Here is an 18,706-nt window from a genome sequence, read left to right on the forward strand (position 1 = left end):
GCCTTTTTTTTTTCCAGGCCCAGCCTTGGTATTAGTTATTTCTTCAAGAACCCATGACTCTACTTGATGAAAGCAGTGATTAAAAACCAAGATTTGTGCATCTGGTGTGTTCATCTTGTTAGTATAGGTTTGTCACTGCTCCCAGGCCCTCTAAGAGGACATATACAAACACATATATGTATGTTTACATATATATTTATTTCTACATCTATCTCTTTATGATGAACGCCCTGAGCTCACACTGATACCTTTACTTCTGATCTAGTACCATAAGATTATTCTGGCTTTTCTCCCTTCCATACATATATCTCCATTTTCTAAGAATAAGAAGCTGGCTTCCATTATCACAACCTCCCTATGTATGACCAGTCTTCTGACTCAGCTAGGCTGCTGTTCTGTATTGGTTCCAATTCCTGCCCCAGCCTGCTTATCTGCTCTGCTCTCGTGGGTGTCATCGTCAGTGTGGGCCCTGATCTGATCCCTCTGTTGGACTGTGTTCCTCTCCTCCTCAGATGCTGTCTTCAAGCTAGGGCCACAACCTCTTACTGAACCTCTCTTTTGTACCATCTTCCTTGTTTGAGCCTACCTGATGACTTTTTGACAAAAGAAAAAAAGAAGAAAAACAACACACTTTTTTAAAAGAAGAGGATGAGGAGGCTAAAATAATCTTTTTAAAACAAGCTTTCTTATAAGTTTTTAATTTCTTTGTATAGAAAATCTGTTCTTTTTAATGAAAGTAGCAACAATAGCCCAGCAAAGAGAAACATGATCTTTAATTCAAGTGAAATACTATGCATGGACCCATACACAAATTGATTACTGTAATGAACAATTAACTAGATTATTGGTTCTGTGAGAGCAGAACTGTGTTCCATGCATTATTAACATGTTGCATAACACTCTAGCAGGTAATAGGCATTCAATAAATACTTGCTAAATGAAGTCCCGCCCATTCATGAAGAGATTAAACTAGTAAAATTCACTAACAAACCGATTAGTTCCAAATAGAGGATATAAAAGCTAAGTTTAAGGGTCAGATTCTCAGTATTTCAGCTATTCTGCAGAGTAGATTTAGTAGCTTTTCAATCCTTCCTAAAGTTAGTAACTCTTGAGATGTTTAGAAGGCCATTACTCTAACTGCTAAACTTAAAACACAATCATATACTTATTAACCATAAATAATAGTTACATCAAAAGTTCCACCAATCTTCGACAGACTCCAGAATCAATGACTGCTTGAATTTTATCATTGGATCCATCAGAAAGATAAGAAAGGGCCCAACACACATCTGCTAATACGTCTGGGTCACTGCTAAACAACAATCGTGACAGGACATTTAAGCAAGGTGAAACCTGGAAGGGAAGAAAGAACCAGTATTTTAAATTTTTCTCTATCCAAAACAGTTTCTTTAGGAAAATAATTTCTACTCAGTTTAAAATAAAAATTTTAAATACAAATTTAAGCTAGAAAAATATTAGAGAAATTAAGACATTTCACTGTTTTAAAATTATGATCATGAAAACTACATATAAACATGAAACTGATTATGATTCCTATTTATCTTATACTGAATAAGTTATTTGGCAAAGTTCGTAAAAATAATTATGTATTAGGTATCTCCTGTATCTGAATCATATACACACACCCCCACAATGATTTAAAAAACAGTGAAGTCCTACAGAGTTCTAGTTTTAAGAAAACAAAATAAACCATTTTTGCCCTACTGTCTTCTCAGAAACTAGGAAAAGAAGAAACAGAAATACAAATTCCATCTTTGAGGAGTTCAGTAGACATTTATAATCCTGACTACAGCTGGTGAGCTACAGAAACTGAACTTTGGGGTACAGTTCATAGAAGAGGCTGAAATGAAACCCTGGACTGTAAACTAGAGAGATTAAGTAAAAGTTACATACTGATTGAATTGAAAACTTCCAGCCCTCTTGCAATTCCCAGCTCCTAGATATCCAATGGTATTTATTACCTACTCAACCTAATCTACCAACCTTCCAACAGGTGAGTAAAAAATCTGTCCCTAGAGAAACAAAATGGTTTCAGAAAACATACTGAAACTTGGAGTTTCTCAAAGAAAACATGGTTTTGCTGCCCAGTTAGTCTACAGTGAAGCTCATAAGATGATGAGCCTATATATCCATCTTTCAATCAGCTTTTTAGTGCCTGCCTCTTGAGTATTTCCAGAGTGTCAAGGATCACTAGCTGTATGAGAGACTCTATAGGGAAGAAATCAAAACAAACAGACCATAAACAAAATGAAGGAGACATCAGAAAAAAAGAAAAATTCAAAAACTATAAACCCACAGATAAGACAATTTGCTGAAATTATAAAAGAACAAAAATTTATATAAAGATGATCAAAGAACAAAAAATATTACTCTTGCAAACATAAAATATTGTGAAAATAAAATTTTAAAAATTTGCATGATAAAAGAATCTCTCTCATAGAAAATCACAAAAAATTTACTTAACAAAAGGCTAATGAAAGAAAAAGACTCCTAACTTAAAGAATTTTACACTTCAGAGGAAGAAAGATTTTTTTTTAATATAAAAAAATCAACAAATAAACACATATTAAAAGGTAGTGACAAAAAAGAGTAAAATGTGGAGGCCAGTGGCTAGGGATAGTCATAGATTACATTAAATACAGGAGTTAAGGTAGAGATTGAACAGGTAATTTTTAAGGAAGGACTTAAAGATAAGAAATTAGTCAGGTAGATATTAAAACAGTATTGCAGGTCAGGGGCTTTCAAAGTGTGGTTCTATGGACCCCTGGGGGATTCTTGAAACCTTTAGGGGGTCTTTAATGCCAAAACTATTTTCATAGTTATTATGTGTTAGCTTATACTAACACAATCGGCCTTTATCATTTTGTTGACATCTGCACTAAAAGTATAAAAACAATGGTGGGTAGTAAAATTATCAGCACATTTACACAAACCAAGGCAGTGATACCAAAATGTACCACAGATCGTTGTAGTCTTCACATCCACGTACTTATAGTTAATAGTGGGGAGGGAGAATAATCCCGAAGCAGCAGCAAACATTACTAATTTTATTAAACCTCAACTCCTGAATACATGTCTTTTGACTACTGTAAGATAAAATGGAGAATACACATCAAGCACTTCTGCATATTATCAAAAAACTATGATGATATCTCCAGAAAAAATACGCATTTGAGTTACAAGCTGAATTAGCTGTTTTATTTTCCCCATAGTAATACCATTTTTACTTGAAAGACTGACTCTTAATCGTTATTCAGTCAAATATTTCGCAGACTTTTTTCTTTGGGAAAATAAAACAAGTGAGCCTTTTCATTATGCATCTTTTGATTTTGTGTATGTGCAAACATTGTCCAGTTAATTAAAAATAATTACTAAAAAGAGTACAGTCCCTTCAATCTCTAAAAATCTATTATAAGGAGACTTCAAAATTTTTGTAGACAGATTCCTTAATTTGTGTACTTTACAAATACCTTACTAAAGTTCGGAGGAGGATTCTTGCCTCTACATAAATTTGAGAGGGCCCATACGGCATTTCTTGTTGTTGTAAGTCTGTTTGAATTTGTTAGTAATCTGCCAAGAAAAAGAAAAAAGGAACTGTCATTTTATATTCATTTTTCCTATTCAGCTAGCTTCTACTATCAAAACACAAAAATTCTTAATATATCTTATAAGGATTCAAACTGATCTGGTAAAAGGAAAAGTGAGTTTTAAAGATTCATTATATTTCCAGAAAAAAAAAAATTCAAAATAAAGAGTGCCATGTGAAATTGACTTAATTATTTCTAAATATTTTAAAAAGACTACATTATTAGATTACTTCTTTTTAACCATGAAAATAATACACAATACAAATTCATGAAGTAAGGAATAGAGTCAAATTGAATGAAGATCAGATATTAAGAAAAAATAGTTTTTTGTTTCGTTTTTAACAGACTGCCTGTCTTAGTATTTCCATCTGCAACCTGCTAGCAAACTGCAAGAACTACAGAGAACCTAGATTCAGGAAAAACAATATATTCACCACATTAACAGCATAAAGGAAAACAAAACAAAACATGTGATCATGTCAACTGATGCAGAAAAAGCATTTAACAGATCCCAACACCTCTTCACGATAAAAACACTCAATAACCTAGCAAAAGGAAACCATCTCAATATGATAAAGGATATTAACAAAAAACCCACAGCTAACATTATTCTCAATGGTGAATGAGTGATAAAAAACATAATGTCACCACTTTCATGCAACATTATGGTGGCTCACTGGGTAAAGAATCTGCCTGAAGATTCAACTCACACATGATGGTCAACTCCTTTTCACCAAAGGTATCAAGATCATTCAACGAGAAGAGAATAGTCTCTTCAAGCAACCATGCTGGAACAAGTGGATGTCCACATGTATCTCAAGTCACATTAAAAAAATTACCTCAAGATGGACCAAAAATGCAAATATAAGAGGTAAAACTCTTAGAAGAAAACATAGTGTTTCATGACCTTAAATTTGGCAATAGTTTTTTACCTATATGACACTGAAATAGATACTACTGGACTTCATCAAAATCAGAAATTATGTGAATCAAAGAAATTATCAAAAGAGTGAAAAGAAAACCCACAGAATGCAAAAGATATTCTAAAATCTATCTGATAAGAACCTATCCAGAATATATGAAGAATTTTTACAACTCAACAACAAAATGACAACTGAATTTAAAAATATGCAAAGGACTTAGATATTTCTCCAAAGAAGATACACAAATAGCCAACAAATGTATGAAAAGATATTCAATGTCATTAGGAAATGGAAATCAAAGCAAAATTAAATACCACCTCACACCCTTTAATCAGAATAACGGACAACAGAAGATGGTGGAGGAACAGGATGGGGAGACTACTTTCTCCCCCATAAATGCATCAAAAGATCCTTTGAATGTTGCGCAACTTCCACAAAACAACATCTGAATGCTGGCAGAGGACACTAGGCACCCAGAAAGGCAGCCCATTCTCTTTGAAAGGAGGTGGGACAAAACATAAAAGACAAAAAGATAGACAGAAGATTTAGGGATGGATATCCATCCTGGGGAGAGAGTTGTGAAGGAGAAGTTTCCACAGTAGGTCTGTGGGGAGTTTTGCAATCTCAGAGGGCAACATAACCAGGAGGAAAAAAAACAAAAAACAAAAAAACCACAGATCATGTGCCTAACCACCACTGCCAGTGGAGAAGTAGCCCAGGTGCTTGCTGAGACCAGGCTGCATCATCGGACCAGGCCTGACTGCCCCGAGGGCAATCTGAAGGAACTAACATGAGATAGCAACCAAAACTGTGATTCTCCACAGAGACAAAAAAAAAAAAAACTTTCCAGGGTCTCTAAGGTTTAGCCTGGCATGCTCACAGAACAAAGGATTGAGTGTATACCAAAGGAGAGCCAGACAGCTGCAAATAGGCCCCTCCGTCCACCCCACCCAGCCTGGAGGCAGAGAGGCAGCCGGAAGGCAAGAGGTGGCCCCAGAAACCAACATTTCAGCATCTTCCACCAAAAAATTCACAAAAATCATAGCAGAAATATATGAAAAAGAAACAAAGGAGATATAGCAAAAATCAACAAAACTAAAAGCTGGTTCTTGCAGTAGATAAATAAAATAGACAAACCATTAGCCAGACTCATCAAGAAAAAAAGGGAGAAGAATCAAATCAATAAAATTAGAAATGAAAATGAAGAAATCACAACAGACAACACAGAGATACAAAGGATCATAAGAGACTACTATCAGCAGCTATATGCCAATAAAATGGGCAACTTGGAAGAAATGGGCGAATTCTTAGAAAAATATAACCTTCCAAAACTGAACCAGGGAGAAACAGAAAATCTTCACAGACCCATTACAAGCATGGAAATCGAAACTGTAATCAAATATCTGCCAACAAACAAAAGTCCAGGACCAGATGGCTTCACAGCTGAATTCAATCAAAAATTTAGGGAAGCGCTAACACCTATCCTACTCAAACTCTTCCAGAAAACTGCAAAGGTAAACTCCCAAACTCATTCTATGAGGCCACCATCACCCTAATACCAAAACCAGACAAAGATGCCACAAAAAAGAGAAAACTACAGGCCAATATCACTGATGAACAGAGATGCAAAATTCAAGAAAATTCTAGCAAGCAGAATCCAACAACATATTAAAAAGATCACACATAATGACCAAGTGGGCTTTATCCTAGGGATGCAAGGATTCTTCAATATTTGCAAATCAACGTGATACACCTCATTAACAAACTGAAAGAAAAGCCATATGATTATCTCAATAGATGCAGAGAAAGCCTTCGACAAAATTCAACAACCCATTTACGATAAAAACTCTCCAGAAAGCAGGCATAGAAGGAACATACCTCAACATAACAAAAGCCATATAGGATAAACCCACAGCAAACATTATCCTCAATGGCAAATCACTTATTGCTTACTTTAGCATTTCCCCTAAAGTAAGCAATAAGACAAGGGTGCCCACTCTCACCACTACTTTTCAACATAGCTTTGGAAGTTTTGGCCACAGCAATCAGAGAAGAAAAAGAAAAAAAGGAATCCAGATTGGAAAAGAAGTAAAACTCTTACTGTTTGCATATGACATGATCCTCTACATAGAAAACCCTAAAGAAACAACAAGAAAATTACTAGAGGTAATCAATGAATATAGTAAAGTTGCAGGATATAAAATTAATACACAGAAATCCCTTGCATTCCTATACACTAACAATGAGAAAACAAGGAGAAATTAAGGAAACAATCCCATTCACCACTGCCAACGAAAAGAATAAAGTACTTAGGAAAACCTCGAATAGCCAAAGCAATCTTGAGAAAGAAGAATGGAACTAGAAGAATCAACCTGCCTGACTTCAGACTATACTACAAAGCTACAGTCATCAAGACAGTTTGGTATTGGCACAAAGACAGAAATATAGATCAATGGAACATGACAGAAAGCCCAGAGGTAAATCCACAAACCTATGGACACCTTATCTTTAACAAAGGAAGCAAAAATATACAATGGAGAAAGACAATCTCTTTAACAAGTGGTGCTGGGAAAACTGGTCAACCACTTGTAAAAGAATGAAACTAGAACACTTTCTAACACCATACACAAAAATAAACTCAAAATGGATTAAAGATCTAAATGTAAGATCAGAAACTATAAAACTCCTAAAGGAAAACATAGGCAAAACACTCTCTGACATAAATCATGACAAGATCCTCTATGACCCACCTCCCAGAGTAATGGAAATAAAAGAAAAAATAAACAGATGGGACCAAATTAAACTTAAAAATTTTTGCACAACAAAGGGAACTATAAGGTAAAAAGACAGCTTTCAGAATGGGAGAAAATAATAGCAAATGAAGCAACTGACAAAGAATTAATCTCAAAAATATACAAGCTGCTCAAGCAGCTCAATACCAGAAAAATAAATGATCCAATCAAAAAATGGGCCAAAGAACTAAACAGACATTTCTCCAAAGAAGACATACAGATGGCTAACAAACACATGAAAAGATGCTCAACATCACTCATTATCAGAGAAATGCAAATCAAAACCACAATGAGGTCCCATCTGACGCAGGTCAGAACGGCTGCTATCAAAAAGTCTACAAGTAAATGCTGGAGAGGGTGTGGAGAAAAGGGAACCCTCTTACACTGTTGGTGAGAATGCAAACTAGTACAGCCACTATGGAGAATAGTGTGGAGATTCCTTAAAAAAACTGGAAATAGAACTGCCACACAACCCAGCAATTCCACTGCTGGGCGCAGACACCGAGGAAACCAGAACTGAAAGAGACACGTGTACCCCAATGTTCATTGCAGTGCTCTTTACAAAAGCTAGGACATGGAAGTAACCTAGATATCCATCTGCAGATGAATGGATAAGAAAGTTGTGGTGCATATACACAATGGATTACTCAGCTATTAAAAAGAACACATTTGAGTCAGTTCTAATGAGGTGGATGAAACCGGAGCCTATTAAACACAGTGAAGTAAGTCAGAAAGAAAAACACCAATACAGTATATTATTGCATATATATGGAATTTAGAAAGATGGCAACAATGACCCTATATGCGAGACAGCAAAAGAGACACAGATATAAAGAACAGACTTTTGGACTGTGTGGGAGAAGGCGAGGGTGGGATGATTTGAGAGAATAACATTGAAACATGTATATTACCATATGTGAAATAGATGACCCGTCCAAGTTTGATGCCTGAAACAGGGTGCACCTCAAAGCTGGTGCACTGAGACAACCCAGAGGGATGGAACAGGGAAGGAGGTGGGAGAGGGGTTCGGGTTGGGGGGACACATGTACACCCATGGCTGATTCATGTCAATGTATGGCAAAAATCACCACAATACTGTAAAGTAATTAGCCTCCATTAAAATAAATAAATCAATTAAAAACAACAACAACAACAGACAACTGTTGGTGAGAAACTGGAACTCTAACATGTTGTTGGTAGAAATAGAATGGTGCAGCTACTATGGAAAAAGTCTGTGGTAAAAGGTAAAGATAGCATTAGCACATTACCCAGCAATTCCACTGGTAGGTATATACCTAAAAAGAATTGAAAACACTGGTTTCAAACAAAAACCTGTACACAAATGTTCACAGGAGTACTACATATATACAGTAGCCAAAAGGTGGAAATAACCCAAATGATCATCAAGTGATGAATGTACCACAAACTGTGGTAAATGCATATAATGGAATATTATTTAACTATAAGAAGAATGAAGTATTGATACATTCTATGATATGAATGAACCCTGAAAACCATATGCTAAGTGAAAGAAGCAGACACAAAAGGTCACACAGTATATGATTTCATTTATGTAAAATATCCAGAATAGGCAAATCCACAGAGACAGAAAACAGATTAGTGGTATCCAAGTACTTGGAAAAAGGGGTATTGGGGTTTCTGTTTGGGATGACAGAAAGTTCTAGAACTAGATAGTTGTTATGGTTGAGAAACACTGTGAACATACCGAGTGATAGTAAACTGTACACTTTTAAATGGTAAATTTTTTATAGTGTATATTCTGTCACACAAAAAATATGCTCTAAAAGTTTTGCTATAAAGAGTATTTGAAACCTCCTAAAACCATAACTCATTTAGAAATAAGTTAGTTACACTGACTTACATCAGGAATTGACAAACTTTTCAGTAAATACTTTTGGCTTCACAGGCCTTTCTCTGTTGCAGCTACTGAACTCTGCTGATACAGCATGAAAGCAACCACAGACAGTAAGTCAGCAAATTGATGTGACTGTATCCCAGTAAAATTTAATTTTCAAAAACAGGGGACAGGCCAAATTTGGCATGAAGACTGTACTTGGCCAAGCTGTGATGTATATTATCCTCCTTGTATTAATGGGGGTATTATGAGAAATTACAAATATTTTCTTGTCCAAATTTGCTGTATTATAAATTAAAGTTGCATTAAATTAAAACAACAAAGCTATATCAGTATATTGGGATCTTCCCTTGTAGCTCAGTCAGTAAAGAATCTGCCTGAAAGGCAAGAGACCCGGGTTTGATTCTTGGGTTGGGAAGATCCACTGGAGAAGGAAATGGCAACCTACTCCAGTATTCTTGCCTGGAGAATCCCATGGACAGAGGAGCCTGGCAGGCTACAGTCCATGGGGTCGCAAGAGTCAGACATGACCTGGTGACTAAATCACCACATCAGTATATAAAGTCCGCAATAGTAAAAGGTTCACAGTTACTGAGAACCAAAAGGAAGAACTGATAAAACTGTATTATATTAATAGAAATTTTATACATACTTAACACATTAGCGAAATGTTAATTTAACTTCAATGTGAACTACAGATTATCCATAATCTTCTTAAAGTTAATACCATTTTTCCTTTAGACAAACTACGGTGAGAACATCTTGACATACCTTCCTTCTTATCACCTTCCTCAATTTTTTAAGGAAACTTTGAAACTTTCTAAACCTACTCTTTTTCTGAAATTTATTATGTTTATAACCATGATTAGATAGCTGGGTATTGTTTGTTTTTCATTAGACCTTTATTTTTTAGTTTGGTTTCTTTAGTCATAATTAAAAGCTTCTTAGAACATTTAGAGTAATTAGAACTAAGAAATGCTTACTTACTATTTCATAAACCATTACCGACTTTAAATATTAACAAATAATAAATGACCCAAAGACAGAGAGCAAAGAATATGACCTAGAGACAAAGTAAGAAGAGAAACCAAGTGCTCACAGTTAATCTACAAACCATAAAATCAGGCCAGAAAAACCCCAAGTTGGAAATTTAAGAGATACTTTTTTTAGTATATGATACTTTTTTTAGTTCATACATACTTTAGTAGTATGAACATCAAAATAATTTTGATATTGAACCCTAAATCAGTATTTTCCTTTATAATTGGACTAACTGCTCAGATATTATTTTGAATAAGCCCAAAGTAAATGAAATCACAAGTGGTTCAATGGCCTGAACATAGTTAAGTACTCAGTGTGAGTTGAGTGAAATGATGCTGAGAAATCCATTTTATCCATGGAAAGTTACACATTCTAAAACAATAAAATATATTTTGCAAAACTGTATCTAAAAACATATTCTTTCTGTTTGTATCTAAAAACAAAATAAAATTGTATCTAAAAGCATATTCTAATTTCTAAGCTTGGAAAGGATGGCAAATGGCACAGAAATGGTTAAGAATAAAATGTTCCCTCTCAAAATATCTCAATTACTTTTTCCTTCTTCACTATTTGCCAATGGTATTCAGCCTATATTAAAATTCTCTCAGTAAATGATAACCAACTTGGATAAATAAACATCTTTCAAATAATTTTATGTTATTTCTGTAAGGAACCCTATATTATAGGGTAGCTTCTTTTCTTAAAAAAAAGTGTAAATAAAGTATTAGAAAAAGAAACCACCAGCTAAGTCATTTTAAGTAAAATTCTAATTCTGGAAAAAAATCTCTCTGTTCTCTGAACATTTCAAAATCAAATATGAAAATCTGACAAGTTCAACACATCATCTGTTCATCAACTCAATACTATCTGCTTTAGTAACTTTAAAATTTTTAGTGTATTAAAAACTACTACTTATCCTTGTTCTCTAGAATAATTGTTTTAGCACAGTAAGCATCAAGTAAGCAATGAATGCTGTGAAGTGTGGCTTAAGGGAAAATAAAAGACAAATATATGACACAACCGGAAATTTTCTTTGTTAGTTTTATGCAATTCCAAGCTATTTCAGGCTTGGCCAAACATAAGAAAAATTTAAAAGTATCACTGAAGAAGTAAATGTGTATGTAGAAATATAGTGTAGAAAATAGTTTGCTTTTCCAAAAGTTAACAGTATTTAATTGTGATAAACTTAAAAGTACTTACTCTAAAAGAGGTGGAAGTATTTCACAATTCAAAACAAAATCTCTGCATTCTGCATTGTCACCAGCAATATTACCAAGTGCCCAAACAGCCTTTAAAAAATAATAAAAAATATTATTTTATGACAATATTTTAAATAAGATTCTCTCTTAAGAATGAAATTTTATTGTAAAAGGAAAAAGTTGGTTAGTTTTCAAGATGTTAAAAAAAACATGCTAGTAGACAAGAAAGGAAAACTTCAAAAGTTATCTTTAATAGTATTTTTAGTCAAATTAAAACACAGGGCATTTAAACTTTTTTTCTTATAGGCTAGTGAAATGTTTATTCTCTTTAAGAAGGAGATAGTTTGTCTACTTTGAAGCTACATGGAGAGACAAAATATAGTTGACCTTTGAACAATTTGGCAGTGAGGGGGACCAACCCCTGCACAGTCGAAAACCCATGAATAACTTTAAAGCTGGCCCTCCTTACACAGGATCACTTGCAGACTCAAGCAACTTCGGATTGTTTAGTACTGCAGTATGTATTTATTGCAAAAAAAAAAACTGTGTGTAAGTGAACCATGCATTCAAACCTGTTTTGTTCAAGGGTCTACTGTATTATCTATTTAGGGAATTTTCCAATTACCCATGCTAGAGGTTTGCTCCTATGCCAAAGAATCCACTCACTGGGAAGGAACTGACTTGTAAAAGAAAAAAGGAAGGAGAGATAAACCATAGAAAACTAAGGTAAAGCCAATGTGAGAACTGTCTTGAATCGATGCTTAAAAATAAGCTTAGAGATAGTCCAGGTTAAATAAATGACAGTAAAAGATCAAATTATTCATGTATTAAATTTCAATTAGATAAGAAATGACACAAATGCAAATGATTATATTTTCATTTCAAGTTTCTCATATATGTACAAAAGTAGAAAGAAATTAATTTTTCAACTGGGAAAATTATATTTTAACATTTAAAATTTACACTAATATTTTTAACATCTACTCTAGATCTAAGTTTATTTTTACATTTTTAAGAAAACGTTTTTAAAGTGATGACATTTTGCACCCTGTGAAGTATTTTGTTTGTGGGATATCAATTTTTATCATATTTTGGAAGTCAATTTTGAAATAGTAATAGCACTTTAAAAGCTTTTCTTTGAGTATAATCATTTTTCCCTAATGAAAGAATCAAGGCCTATATTAATGTCAAGACATATTACTATCAAGATTGATATATAATGATGCTCACCACAATATTATTAACACCATTAAGCTAGAAATAACTCAACTGTACAACTACTGAGGAATAGATAAATTATGGTAGCTACCTGAATGGGTAATGAGTAATCAGTAAAGTTTTCTTCAAGAATAATTAATACCATAAGAAAAGGCTCTCCATACTATTGTTAAGTGGGAAAAAAATATAGCACAAAAATAAAAATATAAACAAACAAATGGAATGGTAGTGAGATCTATGGATCAATTTGCATGAAAATGAATCAAAACAAAAATAACAGAACATTTGACTTTCTCTAGATGATAAAAATTATATGTGATTAAATTTTTCCTGTTACAATAAATATGATAATTTATATACAAAGTCTAGTCTAAAATGGTTTATTAAAAATAACATGACATATTAAAAAGAAACAATAAAATAATCTACATACATGTAAAGAACAAGGAGTCAGACTGGTCCAGGTTTAAAACCTGGCTCAGTCCTTCACTGTGACTTTGGGTAAATTATTATCTTTTCTGGGTCTCAGTATGCTCTTTTATAAATGGGAATAGTAATTCTCAGTAGCTGAAATCTATGTACAAAGGACCCAGGATTATACCTAAAACAGTTTATTCTTCCTTCCTTCTAATTTGACACTAAACAGCAATTATTATATTCTAACAAACGTAATGCACAGGCAACTTGGTAAAAATTAATTTCAAATCATAATCACAAATGACACTTTCAAGAGAAAACTAAAATCTAGTAGATACGACAGTTCAAATTAGAAACTTACCTGTTCTTGAACATCTTCATGCTCTGAATTAAGAAGTTTGATAAAAATTGGAACAGCCCCAGTTTCAATCACTACTTTGGTATGCAGAAAAGTTCCAGATGCTATATTAGTTAATGCCCATGCAGCTTCAAACTAAGGAAAAATAAAAGCAAAATAAATGAAAGCCCCAAAGAAATGCCAAAAAGAGGAAGAAAGGAAGAAGAGAGGGAGTCAAGACTTAGCTGAACAAGTCTGAGAGAAAGATTCACTTACGATTAATAAGATTCAATGTGAAATCAGATTTGATAGGTAAAAATACTTAATTTTTTTAAAAAAGGACTCGTCAATCTGGAAAAATAAGAACTGAGAAGAATGTAATAAAAATTTATAAAATCATGAACAATAAATGAACACATCTGAATTTATATTTCATAAGACCCCTGATGTTGACTATTAGGGAGCCAGGTATTCTAAATCAAGCCGTTTAAAACAAAATGATACACATCACTTAATAAATAGAATATTTATGGAACTTAGAATCATAAAAGGTACTTTTGTTTCCTTAAGGATCATCTATTCCTAACCTCCTCACTTAAGAAATAAGAAAAATTAGGAAGCCATACATTTAGGTGGTTAGTTCAAGGTCAAAGTTCATTATTAACAGAGCTACAAGAACTTGTGGTATTCTTTCAAGTAGCAGAGCCTCTGGGAAGTTACTCATATCAATCAGAATTCAGATATACTTATCCGTGATGGATTTATAATGATGCAACTGAGAAAAATTTAAGTCATGGTTCTCTAACAAACTAGCAAATTAGACCTGCAAATTAAGGAGTGACAATAGCTTTAAAAATATTTGGCCTAGACAACTTCTCACATTAAGGTAGGTATTATTATGATTAATAAAAGTATAATAAAAAGCGTTAGTGAAAGGCATGAAAAGTACAGCTAAAACAAGAGAAAATGGTTATAATTTTAAAAAGAAAAAAAAAAAAGAGGCAGAGCTCCTATTCAACTCCAATAGATCTTTAGTATGTGGCAACAATGCCAATTCTTCTGATTTGTAAAAAGAAGCCCCAAATCTAGACTTCCATTTGAAATTCTTCAACTTTCGAAAGCCTGATATCTAAATTCATATATTTTAAAACATGTGCAGGCCAAACATGTAGGTCCCCAGTTTGAGGCCTCTCAATTACAGTAAGTCCCCTACATATGAAGCTTCAAGACGCCAATTTTCAAAGATGTGAATGTGTGTTCCACCAACATCAGGCAAGAGTGAGTCTGCAGCTTAACCCCCATCTCCTCTTGCTGATGATCCTCCAGCTCTACCATCTCCCACTTCCTCTCCCTCCTCGTCAGTACTCTTCTCGCCTGGCATGCCAGCTGCTGTACCTCACTACTGTACTTTTCAAGGTAGCATACTATGCTATTAAAAATGTTTTCTTTATTTTTCGGTTGTTTTTTATGTATTATTTGTGTGGAAAGTATTATAAACCTTTTACAGGACAGTACTATATAGCCAATTGAGTTAGTTGGGTACCTGGGCTAACTTTAGTGGACTGACAGACGCACTCTCAGTACAGAACTTAGTACAGTTAGATCTATGGTTTGAACAACATATTTCATATTAACTTGGATAATATGGCACACCATATAGCTGCCCCAAGAACACACTGTTGAATTTCACTAGGTTTCAAGTACAACGATTAATTGGAGAACAAAATGGCAACTCACTCCAGTATTGTTGCCTGCAGAATTCCATGAACAGAGGAGCCTGGAGGGCTACAGTCCACAGGATTACAAAGAGACATGACTGAGTGACTAACTAACACACACACACACACACACACACACACACGACTGACAAACACTCAAATCCCCAGTGTTTTGAATACTATGTGCTTTCTACACATGCTATTTTCACAACCTGAAATTACTTTTCCTTTTATTCAGCCTGTTAAACTCTCCTTCTCCCTTAAGACTAGCTGAGTAACACTGTAAACATAAGCTGCTATGTTCTCTCTGCTCTCAAAGAACTTTGTATAATTTTCTGTTAGCACTAAGTGTACTATAGTATCACAGATCTGTTTAGGTGTTTGTCTTCCCCAACAGAGTGAAGAATTTCTGCAAAGAGAGAAATATCTTACTATTCTGTAACTACAATGCCTTATACAATGTATTGTTTAAACTAACATTCAATTACATCCATTCATTTCTTCTTTCAATCACTTAGAATTAGAGTGTCAAATAATAAATTAGCTATCAGGAGGCTTATGTTTTAGTTTGGACTCAGAGCTGACAAATAAAGCGAAAGACCAGATCATGATTTGCAGCCCTTACAGCACTATTACCTAAAGACTCTAGGTGACAGATAGATTTTAGGTGATTAATAGTCCTTACAGCACTATCACTTAATTGACAATAAGACTATCCTTATTGTAAACATTCTCAGCATTTTTTATAAAGCTCATGATGGGTAATATTCAGAAGTGCAGCAAATTTTGTTGCTTATACCTAGAAAGAGGATCTTTCCCAAATTACTCAAATTAAGTAGAACACTATTCTAAGATGTAATTTCAAATTATTCAAATACCAGGAACAGTTCTCCAATACCAATAAGAGCACTGAGAAAGCAGGTGTAGGTCTGTACAATTCCTGATATAATTCCATCCTGTACACTTACTTAAGAATATATATATAGCAATGAAAGTCAGGAAGAACAATCTTAAACAGTAAAATATTTGCAAACTTCAATACTTTTAGTAGCCAATTATTTGGAAGACATCTTAAAATTTTCACTATAACTGAGAAGCAACACTCTTTAAGACACACTTAACTTTGGTCACATTTTAAGTAGATTATACTGATCTGTTCTTTCTTCAAAAAAAAAAAAGAGGAACTGATCAATCAGATAAAAAATGTTTTAAGAGGTACAAGAGTTTATATTAAAAAGTTACAACTTTAGTTAGGAGCCAAAATAAATTTTACCATTAAGTTAGTTAATATTTTGATTTATGATTTTCTAAAGCAAAAGTTATTAAAGGTTGACAACTACAAAATTTTTCTTAAAATTACAAATGATTTTAAATATATTTTTCAAAAAAAATTGTTTAATGATCATAATTTCTAGAGAAAATAACAGTTCCTAGCAAAAATGAGCACTGTAAACTTGACCAGGGCAAGACAGGTAGCACCACCTTTAATCGCCACCTATTGACATTTCCTGAATGCTTACAATATATTCAGCACTGTAGAAGTTGCTTTCACTAGAAATTAATCCTATGTCGTTTCTGGAAAGAGATAATTAAGAACGTAAACTACAGAACTCACTTGTAATGTACAATTTTCATTTCTTTCAAGAAATTTCACAAATCTCTGCACCACTCCTGGTTTCTGTATAACTTGATCAATTGGTGGATTAGGTTCTAAAAATTAAAAAAAGAATGAAGCTATTATGCAGACACAAAAGCACAATGATCTGGACCCTGTGTCAGTTAACAGGACACACAAAATAACTCTTTCCTAGATTTCACTGCCCAGATTTGAAACCCTTAGCTGGATGTAACTGAAGAAAACAAATGGTCTCATAACTGCAATGTTTACTGCAAAAAAAAAAAAAAAGCAAATTCTTTTTCATTAGCATAACAGTAAGAAAATTTTAAAATACTTCCTATACAAATATTTAAAATTATAAAGGCTATTTAGGAGGTCACCTTTACAGTGTGGAAGTATTTCAGTCCAATACTCAAAACACCAATCAAAGGATAATAATCCTTCTAAGGATAACAGTCCTTCTAATTCTTCATAACCATACTCCAATTTCCAGGGATGTCCCTTTCACTATCAACCATGAATTGCCTAACATCTTTCAGCAAGGCAAGTCCTATCTTCTCAAGATGTTATTTACAAAAATGCTACTGAACTATCTAGAATTCTTGATAAATTCTCATGATAGGCTGAGGAATTAAGAGAATAATAAAATCTCTAAGAAGTTTAAATGCAAATTTTAAATAAACGCAATTAAAATAAATGCAAACTTAAAATAAAGATATTTCTGGGACTCCCTGGCAGTCCAGTGCACTTGCAATGCAGGGGGCTCAGGTTCAATGGTTGGGAACTAAGATCCCACAAGTCAAGCAATATGGCCAAAAGAAAAAAAAAAAAGCAACAGACTTTCTTCCTTTTCTTTTTTCTACAGATTTGCTAGCCTAACTTTCTCAAAACCTGGGCGATTTCTGAAAAGTTAGTAAAATACTACAAAGTTTTGTTTCAGTGTTCTACACGGAAAGTCTGGATTCTTCAAAATGTAAATCACAGACTACAGCCTAAACTGCTCTTACAGTTACAAAACATCAGCAAGATAACACATACTATTATTAATGCTTTTACTCCCACCCAATATAAAATACAAATTACATTTTTTAAAATTTGGAAAAAAAGAAATATCTGATTGATTAAATTATTTTACATTTATGCTCTGCTGTCATGCTGCCATTTTTAAAAAGTCTGAAAAATATTTCTGTAAGATTTTAGAAATATGTATCTCTAACTTTCTTAGCAATGGGACTGATTTGGAACTATTTTGCTTCTTTAAATTCTTTTATATTTGCAGATATTCTACAATCAACATGTGTTACTTTGACAGTATAATGGTTTTAAAAAAGAGATTATTATAGAAAAAATTAAGATGTACTGGCAAAGAAAGTGTCTTAAAATAAAAAAAAAAAACTAACAAAATTGCACTACAAATTCCTGTAACATCAGGAAATAAGTAACATCAAATAAACACAATGAAAATAATTCTTGCCTTTAGAAAGCAGCTTTCTAAATTTTTGTGTAGCTGTTAGTTGTTGATCAGCATTATTAGAAAAAATCATCTGAACCATATCTGAAGTAATAACTTCTTCCTAAAACACAGAAAATGTAATTATTATCTAAATATTTTACATTAATAATTTTGCAGTATCATCTCTGAAATACTGAAGAAATATAATTTGAAATACATTTGTAATATCTACCTCTGGAATGGGTACAGTGGAACTGATGTCTGGATCCTGGATAGGATTTTCTAACATAGATTCATCATTTCTGGGCAGAGAGACATTTCTACGTTTGAATAACTATAATAAAGAGAAATAATATATTAAGCTTTCCATAAAACACTAAATTCCCATAGAATTATTTTTTCCTTTAAGTGAACAAAACAAAACAATCATTTTATCAGTTAAAATTTGAATATTTTAGTATTTTGTAATCACCATACCATAAACACCTAAATTATTCAAGAGAAGT

General features: G+C 33.4%; 1 protein-coding gene across 1 annotated transcript in view; it reads right to left on the minus strand.

Annotated features, from left to right (window-relative positions):
• The window catches only part of KPNA5 (karyopherin subunit alpha 5), a 41,275-nt gene that overhangs the window by 16,622 nt on the left and 5,947 nt on the right, over positions 1-18,706 (minus strand). The window contains exons 3-9 of the mRNA XM_043439508.1: positions 18,433-18,534; positions 18,222-18,321; positions 16,745-16,839; positions 13,436-13,567; positions 11,441-11,529; positions 3,492-3,591; positions 1,190-1,353 (exon numbers count right to left, since the gene is read on the minus strand). Of these exons, the coding sequence (XP_043295443.1) occupies positions 1,190-1,353; positions 3,492-3,591; positions 11,441-11,529; positions 13,436-13,567; positions 16,745-16,839; positions 18,222-18,321; positions 18,433-18,534 (782 nt within the window). The remainder of the gene's footprint in view (positions 1-1,189; positions 1,354-3,491; positions 3,592-11,440; positions 11,530-13,435; positions 13,568-16,744; positions 16,840-18,221; positions 18,322-18,432; positions 18,535-18,706) is intronic.

The sequence above is a fragment of the Cervus canadensis genome, chromosome 20 (assembly GCF_019320065.1).
Source record: "Cervus canadensis isolate Bull #8, Minnesota chromosome 20, ASM1932006v1, whole genome shotgun sequence".
NCBI classification, from domain to species: Eukaryota; Metazoa; Chordata; class Mammalia; order Artiodactyla; family Cervidae; genus Cervus; species Cervus canadensis.